At 36.9% G+C, this 9634-nt stretch overlaps 1 protein-coding gene across 1 annotated transcript; it reads right to left on the bottom strand.

Moving 5' to 3' along the window:
* Positions 1–1269: 1269 nt before the first annotated feature.
* On the bottom strand, positions 1270–7194 carry LOC143922400 (uncharacterized). The gene is made up of 8 exons (XM_077445625.1): positions 7189–7194; positions 5651–5773; positions 5434–5556; positions 5217–5339; positions 5001–5122; positions 4431–4553; positions 4216–4338; positions 1270–4123 (listed from the first exon to the last, which is right to left on the bottom strand). Exons 1-5 carry the CDS (start codon positions 7192–7194, stop codon positions 5054–5056), a joined length of 444 nt encoding a protein of 147 aa, XP_077301751.1. The 3' UTR covers positions 1270–4123; positions 4216–4338; positions 4431–4553; positions 5001–5053.
* Between the last annotated feature and the right edge of the window lie 2440 nt (positions 7195–9634).

The raw sequence follows: 9634 nt of genomic DNA, 5'->3' as shown, positions 1-9634 counted from the left end.
GAGCCGGTATTACCGATGCTGGAGATAAAGATAGTCCAAGTTGGTAATTGAGCCTACATATACATACATATTTACCTACATACATGTGTACTCTTCGTATATATTTGTAAAATATTTGCTAGTTTTTACACACATAAGTGTAAGTTCTATGAACTCCAAACCTAATCCGCCTACGGTATTCGCTACAAAAGACAAACCGTCGGCAATGTTATCTGTAAAATCCAATGCAAATACCAAACGAGAAGCTCATGTGGGAACATTTTGAAAGCACAACCAAATGTACATCAAGTTTGAAAGCGAATATTCCATTTGCATTCACTTAAAAAAAGAAAACAATTCCGACGGTTCGTACATCTGAAACCTGAGAATTTTTTGCTAGCGAGCAAAGCAAGTTAGCTGCTGTAAAATTAGCGGATTTCGGTTTGGCAATTAAAGTTCATGGTGATCAGCAAGCCTGGTTTGGCTCTGCTAGAACTCCTGTTGGTCCAAGTTGGAAATTGAGCCTACATATACATACATATGTATGTACCTAGATACATGAGTACATGGCACAGTTCGCAGTTCGAACGATGACACAGTTCGCCTTTGGGATTTGGCAAAATTTGAAGGAATAAGCTTAGTTAATAGGTAAGCTGTTTTTTATTATAATATTGCCACTGAGATATACATTATAATAAACATAAAATTATCAAGAAATATATGTGTTTAGATCGAAATCGATGTTTCATCGTGGCGCAGGACCCGTCATCGGCATGGCTCCTTGCGAAAACAATCAATCGTTCGCCGCAGCCACTCAAGACGGTTCAGTATTCATAGTCTGAGCCATTAAAGACTGGAAATAATAAGGATTAGTGTGATGCCAAGCGTGTTTCGTAGCCTCAAAAAGGTATGTGTAGTCACTAGTCACACTGCTTGTGTAATGTGCTGGGGAGATTCAAAATAGATATGCGGTATCTACATACATATATAACATATCTCGGACGAGCTAACATATCTCATTTGGCAGAAGAGGAACGAAGAGGGGCAAATCAAAGGACACGTCTCAATAACGCCCTCTAATGATTTTAAATTAAAGCCCTCAAAATGATTTTAAAACAATAGATTTTTTTACATACATATGTAAACAACATATTATTGTATGGGCTATGGTGAATTTTTTTATTCATATATACAAATAATAAAAACAAATACTATAGCAAATGATTTAACCAAAATAAATATTTGCTTTTCTTATATTGCTCATATCTAATGAGATTTTTTTTTTTTTTTGAGGATATATTTAACGACAAAGTATCAATCGTCGAGTAAAAATCCAGTAAAAGGATATCCGTCGAAAGGTACGCATTCTACCAGCACAAGCCTGGTTGCCGACTTTGAGCCTCACCATGAGCAACACATAAGCGAATTCCCCATAAGTGACAATTCCGAAGTTGGGGACGAAGAAAACTACAGTCCCGGTGAAAAGGATTGCTTATTCAACAACAAATTCAAAGTGGAAATGGCCAATAGATTATCTACAGAATGATAGCGCCTGATATCTACAGGACAATTTATTCCTCATGTGAATGATATTCTGATTTGAATGTTTTTAATCAGAATATCTAGATATTGAAATTCAATTCTTATTCTGACAAATTGGAATCAGAAGACAGTGTGATTTTTTGTCTAGTCAAACATGCGATCAATCGTAATGATTTACATTCCAAAAGTGAGCAAACTTTTTTGCACAGATTCAAAGCTGAACATTCAATAATTGGCACAAGCCACCGCTATTTGCAGACGGATAAGTTGTAAAAAAGAACTAATTACACAAAATCACCAACAAACTGATTTTGCAGGCGTCCTTAGTCCAACTATTATAATATCGCGTATGCAAAAAATATAATATACTAAAACTCTTGTGTGCAATTTAAAGAAGTTTTCCATACCTAGCGGTATGCAACATGAAAATTTCAGCGAATTTTAAAACGGCGGTTTAAGAATGATACGTCAAAAAGACTTTCGTGTTGAAACACGCAACATCAGACTTTCCGACCAAAATATTAACGATGATGTAGATCGTCTATCTGTGTGCAGTAATAGAATTTGCATAGATGATGCGACGTTTATGACGATTGTTACATCGAGCCGTCAATTGTATTTGAACCGAGTATTGCGAGAAGATTAGTTGAAGCCGATTATATACCGTCCCTATGTTCGGTAAACTGCAATCTATGTAACATATAACAGCTTTTAGACGTGAGAAATTTTTTTAAGATAAAAAAAAATAAAATTATGTACTAATTAGGTACATGGACACGATTGACATCTCTCGATGAATGATTCAACGCGTTCTCGTTCTAAATTTATTGGAAAAAGATACGTTAGTGATTTGAAGGTCGTCCATCGTGCCGTCGATTCGATTAGACATGAAAATGTGGCGGCAAAAAAATTTACCTAGACTATTAATGATACATTATTATCACAAAAAAGATGGAAGACTGGTGTCGATAGAGAACAAATAAAAAGTAATTAAAGTAATAAAGGTGGCCACCGCAACTCCATCACTTTGGGATTTAAATGCTACTCCCTACAAACCAGAGACTAGCAAAAATAGCGACGTACTTTTAATACCCATAGGGCAAAACATTTAGAAAGGAGAGCTTTCCTACAAGTGCCAGGACTACCGAACCATCGTAGAAAGTGCCAGGACCATACATATAGAATAACATATAGTTATTCTATGTCTATAGCCAGGACGATACTTCTTTCTAAAGAACTGTCAGAGAACCATATGAGTAGTCACCGGAGCCTGAGGGGGCCGTGTATTGTTCAAAGGTTGTAAATGCATTGTTAAAGGTTTGCCGAACAATGGATAGCACTGTGACTATCCTACCTCTACATGTGAGGCATGGGTTGGAAAAGCTTCAGACCTATGTAAATAGCAACCGGTGAAGAGGCTCCTCAAAGTATCGTAATAGCTACTCGACAACAATACTCATTGCCAAATGATGCCATAGTTTCTTGTAAGTTTAATCAGCTTTATAAGATAGAGCCAATAACGCCGAGTATGTGGGAGAACATTTTGAAAAATATTCCGTAGTTGTGTGTCTGTGGCTTTTAAAATTTCCTGCTGCCGGTGAAGCAAATATTAAAATTGGTAGCCCAACAATTAGGACGTCCAGGAGGACGAATCATATTTTCCAATGTAGTAGCAAAAAAATAACATGTGTGACGAGGACAATTAGCTGATGTGTGTTTAGACACTCCTCTTTGTAATGGATATACCCACAACCACGTAGTATGGATGGTCTCTAGACTGGTACTCAAACTCTAGACTGGAGTCAAAAATTCCTTAAAAAAGACAATGCGCGATAAGATACTGTCGAGAGGATAGAAAAAGTATTTCGAATGCCACAATTTGCAGAAATTTTTTGTCTTGCAAAGTAACATTTTCCAAAATCGCTGACAATGGCAGTTTCGAAATGATGCAATATTTGACGAGCAATCTAGGTGAAAAAGTATCTGGTTTCAAGCGCGAATGAAAGGTGACAACCATATTAAGATATGTAGTACATTAAAAGTACCAAAGACCCAATGACTCGTTTCAATATTACTTTTATAATGAGCTGTTCCCACTATGTGGATTCACACAGTAGATTTATATATAGTAATAGTAATATAATTGGTCGTATTGGCGTCTCACGACATACGAATCGATTTACTAATATGCAGGTAACTGTACATTTCATTGTACAAATTAATTGCACAAAAACTTTGGAAATAAAATAGACCACACGTGAATGGGTGCGGCGCCTCGCAGATGCCAAATGTTTAAAATGAGATACATATGACTACAGTGAATTTAATAAAAATACATCAATCACGCTTGTGAGTACATAGGTGCGGCACCTCGCAGATACCAAATTCTAAATTATAAAAGAAAAATGCAGCGAATTCACTGGAGAATACGATGAAACGATGACAATGATGGACGTGTGTCGTTTTTGACGTACATACAGCGATGGTACAAACCTCATCACGAGCGAGAATGCATCGGCAGTTCTGGATCGGCTGGCAGTACAGGTTAATTTTCAGGAAAAGACCGCCTTTTTTCCGGTCTCCTTCTGGTATCAGAAACGATCTGAAATAGAAACGTCAATCAAATGAGTACAAAGCCAAAGTCAAACTAAAACACACAATTAAGTTTAACAATATTTGGACTTTCGAAAATACCTGGTGATATTTGGATACAACTTCGGGAAATTTTATCAGCAGTTCAGGATCGGCTAGCAGTACAGCTTCATTTTCAGGCAAAGACTGCATTTTTTCCAGTCTCCGTTTGTTATCAGCAACGATCTGAAATAGAAAAGTCACTCAAATGAGTACAAATAAAAAGTCAAACTAAAACACATAGGAAAGTTAATCAATCTCTGGATTTTCGAAAATACCTGATGATATTTGGACACAACTTCAGCAAATTGTATCAGCAGTTCTGGATCGGCTGGAAGTACAGTTTCATTTTCAGGAAATGACCGCGTTCTTTCGAGACTCCGTTTGTTATCAGCAACTATCTGAAATAGAAACGTACGTTTCAAATGAGTACAAAGCCAAAGTCAAACTAAAGCACACAATTAAGTTTAACAATATTTGGACTTTCGAAGATACCTGGTGATATTTGGATACAACTTCGGGAAATTTTATCAGCAGTTCAGGATCGGCTAGAAGTCAATTAAATGAGTACAAATAAAAAGCCACACTAAAACACATTGGAAAGTTTATCAATCTCTGGATTTTCGAAAATACCTGATGATATTTAGATACAATTTCAGGAAATTTTATCAGCAATTCAGGATCGGCTAAAAGTACAGTTTCATTTTCAGGAAAAGCCTGCATTTTTTCTAGTCTCCGTTTGTTATCAGCAACGATCTGAAATAGAAACGTAAATCAAATGAGTACAAAGCCAAAGTCAAACTAAAACACACAATTAAGTTTAACAATATTTGGACTTTCGAAGATACCTGGTGATATTTGGATACAACTTCGGGAAATTTTATCAGCAGTTCAGGATCGGCTAGAAGTACAGCTTCATTTCAGGAAAAGACTGCATTTTTTCCAGTCTCCGTTTGTTATCAGCAACGATCTGAAAGATAAAAAATTAACTCAAATGAGTACAAATAAAAAGTCAAACTAAAACACATAGGAAAGTTAATCAATCTCTGGATTTTCGAAAATACCTGATGATATTTGGACACAATTTCAGCAAATTGTATCGGCAGTTCTGGATCGGCTGGAAGTACAGCTTCATTTTCAGGAAATGACCGCGTTCTTTCGTGACTCCGTTTGTTATCAGCAACTATCTGAAATAGAAACGTACGTTTCAAATGAGTACAAAGCCAAAGTCAAACTAAAACACACAGTTAAGTTTAACAATATTTGGACTTTCGAAGATACCTGGTGATATTTGGATACAACTTCAGGAAATTTTATCAGCAGTTCAGGATCGGCTAGCAGTACAGCTTCATTTTCAGGCAAAGACTGCATTTTTTCCAGTCTCCGTTTGTTATCAGCAACGATCTGAAAGATAAAAAATTAACTCAAATGAGTACAAATAAAAAGTCAAACTAAAACACATAGGAAAGTTAATCAATCTCTGGATTTTCGAAAATACCTGATGATATTTGGACACAACTTCAGCAAATTGTATCGGCAGTTCTGGATCGGCTGGAAGTACAGCTTCATTTTCAGGAAATGACCGCGTTCTTTCGAGACTCCGTTTGTTATCAGCAACTATCTGAAATAGAAACGTACGTTTCAAATGAGTACAAAGCCAAAGTCAAACTAAAACACACAATTAAGGTTAACAATATTTGGACTTTCGAAGATACCTGGTGATATTTGGATACAACTTCGGGAAATTTTATCAGCAGTTCAGGATCGGCTAGAAGTCAATTAAATGAGTACAAATAAAAAGCCAAACTAAAACACATAGGAAAGTTTATCAATCTCTGGATTTTCGAAAATACCTGATGATATTTGGACACAACCTCAGCAACTTGTATCAGCAGTTCTGGATCGGCTGGAAGTACAGCTTCATTTTCAGGAAATGACCGCGTTCTTTCGGGACTCTGTTGGGTGTCAGCAAAAAACTATAATTTTTGACTAGGGTGACCAGCTTTTTTATACAACTTTTTGAAGAGAAAAAAATCTAAAAATATATCCTATGCTATAAACTATGGCAAAATTTAAAATAAAATTGATTTTTTGACGAATAAATTTCGAATAAATTTATTCGCATTTATGAAATTATCAGAGAGCATTTATGAAATTATGTAGATATGACCGACAATTTCAATACAGTAATTATTTTTATACTAGTGTTGGGCCCGTTGATTTCAACGGGTGGGTTCAAAAAGGAATTGAAACTCGAATAAAAATAAAGTTAAAGATATTGAATCGACTGGTTTCGGAAAGAAATTGATGCACGAATTAGAAGTTACGATTGACAAATTACGAAGTGAATACGAATTACGAATTATGTTTTGTGCATCGCCGACGTCTCGACGCCTTTGCCCCCAGCGCCCCCGTTGCTTTCGGCACCCCGGGGCCTTTGCCCCCGGCGCCCCCGAGGCCTTCGCCCCCAGTGCTCCGGACGCCTCTGGCGCCCGTAGCACAAAAATATGATAAATATGAAAAAAACTGAAAAAAATGAAAAATATGAAAAAAATGAAAAATACGAAAAAAGCGGGAAAAATATGAAAAAAGCGGGAAAAAAATGAAAAAAATGAGAAATATGAAAAAAACTGAAAAATCTGAAAAAAGCTGAAAAAATGAGAAATATGAAAAAAGCTGAAAAAACTGAAAAAAATGAAAAAAAAAATTTTTGTTCCCCATACTGGTTGACGGTTGATCGTCCAATATACAAATATATATATTTAGCGACAGTCCGTTTTTATATATATTACTAGTGTTGGGCCCGTTGATTTCAACGGGTGGTTTCGAAAAGGAATTGAAACTCGAATAAAAATAAAGTTAAAGATATTGAATCGACTGGTTTCGGAAAGAAATTGATGCACGAATTAGAAGTTACAAAAATAAACAAAAATATACATACATACATATGTATGTACCTATATATCTTAAAACATGAAAATATTGATATTTTCAAGGTGGAAATATCAATATTTTCATGTTATTTAATATCAATACTTTCATTGTTTCACTGACCACTATGGTATATGTAAATATTAGGTACTATAAACACTTACATAATTTATTTTGATTGCAGAGGAACCGAAGAATACATGAATGTAATGGGAAAAATTGATATTATAAATTCTACATTAGGAAAAGCACTAGGTGGGGCAATGGGAGGTTATACTACTGGAACAAAACCACTGATTGATCTGTTGAGACTGAAGTGTCCAGGCCATATTTGTTTTCGAACTCTCTTCCCCCCTCTGTGGTTGGAAGTGCAATCAAAGTACAAAAAATATTTTAGTTTTTTCCATAAAAGAGAAAGTAATTGAGATCACAATCACTAAATTATACATACTATATATTCAACCATTTTAAATTAAAGGTATTTGAAAGTTCGCCTGGATTGTGTCAAAAGTTGAGAGAAAACACTACATTATTCCGCAAAACAATGACAGAGGCAGGCTTCAAAATAAGCGGAAAAGACCATCCGATCCCAGCGCCGCCGACGCCTCCGGCGCCCCCAGCCCCCCCGATGCCTTCGGCACCCCGGGGGCTTCGCCCCCAGCGTCCCCGATGCCTTCGGCATCCCGGGGGCTTCGCCCCCAGCGCCGCCGACGCCACCGGCGCCCCCAGCGCCCCGATGCCTTCGGCACCCCGGGGGCTTCGCCCCCAGCGCCGCTGACGCCTTCGGCGCCGCCAGCGCCCCCGGCAATGAAAAAAATGAAAAAACTGAAAAAATGAAAAAAATGAAAAAAATGAAAAAACTGAAAAAATGAAAAAAATGAAAAAACTGAAAAAATTAAAAAAATTAAAAAACTGAAAAATTGAAAAAAATTAAAAAACTGAAAAAAATGAAAAAAATGAAAAAACTGAAAAAATGAAAAAAATGAAAAAATGAAAAAAATGAAAAAACTGAAAAAATGAAAAAAATGAAAAAACTGAAAAAATGAAAAAAATGAAAATTATGAAAAAAATGAAAATTATGAAAAAAATTAAAAAAACTGAAAAAACCTGAAAAATATGAAAAAACTGAAAAATATGAAAAATATGAAAAATATGAAAAACTGAAAAAATGAAAAAAATGAAAAAAATGAAAAAAAAAAATTTTTGTTCCCCATACTGGTTGACGGTTGATCGTCCGTCACATATATACAAATATACATACAAATATACAAATATATTTAGCGACAGTCCGTTTTTATATATAGTATATTTCGAGGCATTCGTCGAAGCGCGCAAACGACGCCACAGTCGAGGGGGATGACGAGACGCGATTCCAAGGTCGCGGTGGCTCTGATTGTTTGGTGGCAAATGTGCAATCAATCGACGAGCACTTGTGCAATCGATCGACGAAAGCAATCAACCCCACCCCACGGCAAACGCGACCAACGATCGAAAGGGCAACAATAAAGCTACAATAATAGCGTACCTGCGGGGGGTTGGGGGTGGTGGTGGGGGGGGGGCGGGTAGCGGCAGCTCAGAGCTCAGCGACGCGCACCCGCCGCGATGGCCGCTGCACTTCTGCCGGAAAATGGCGGCGAACATTGCGGTCCGCATTGGCACGAACTCAGAGCTGAGAGCCCAGCGACGTGCACTCACCGCGATGGGCGCACCACTTCTGCCGACTGCGAGCAGCGTTTCCGATGTAATGGCTGGGAGTGGGGGTTCCCCCTCGGCGATAGCGATTGGTCGAATATGCGAACGACGCAGCTAATTTCGACGCACACGCCAACCCCACTAATCGACATGCCCGTACACGAAACATGCCTAGCCGTTGGTACATACCTACGTACATATGCATGTACATATGTCTCAAATGGCCTTTTACGTGTACGAACACGCAAAAATACCTGTCCTGTACGTATCATATTATATATGTATGTAGATATTTGCTGTGCACAATCAACACATCGCAATCAAATAAAATAATCGGTGTTATGTTTCATTCAAAATAAGCACTACGGTCTATTTGAATTTACTGATTATGTACAGCGCAAAACTCCGTACGAAGACACATCATACAACTGAAGAAGCGAAAGGGACATACACCCACCCCATTGAGATTTTTGTTGGTGGTCACCCACCGTTTACGAGATATGAGCGTTTAAAAAAATCCGCGATTTTTACAGTTTTTTGGCTTTTGCGGTCATAAAACTCAAATATTCAATCAATAGTCAGATATTTTTCCTATTAATTGTTATATTTCATTGCTTTAAAATACTTCAAATTAATTGTCTAGCGAATTTTAAAAGTCGTAAATATATTTTTTTACGGATTTTTTTTCCGTCCTATTTTTCATTTATTTGGCAATTTTTTTTTATTTCACTACGTTTATAAGGATTGGTTTTCTATCTCAATATATTTTTACTTTATTTATGTACGTAGTAACAATAGACGCAGTTTTGTGATCACTCGAAAATTTGAATTCGAGATTTTGATTGATTCGAACTGAGAA

The sequence above is a fragment of the Arctopsyche grandis genome, chromosome 2 (assembly GCF_051622035.1).
Source record: "Arctopsyche grandis isolate Sample6627 chromosome 2, ASM5162203v2, whole genome shotgun sequence".
Classification (NCBI taxonomy): Eukaryota; Metazoa; Arthropoda; class Insecta; order Trichoptera; family Hydropsychidae; genus Arctopsyche; species Arctopsyche grandis.
Note: the sequence above shows the minus strand (reverse complement) of the source record. Positions and strands in the feature narration are given on the sequence as shown.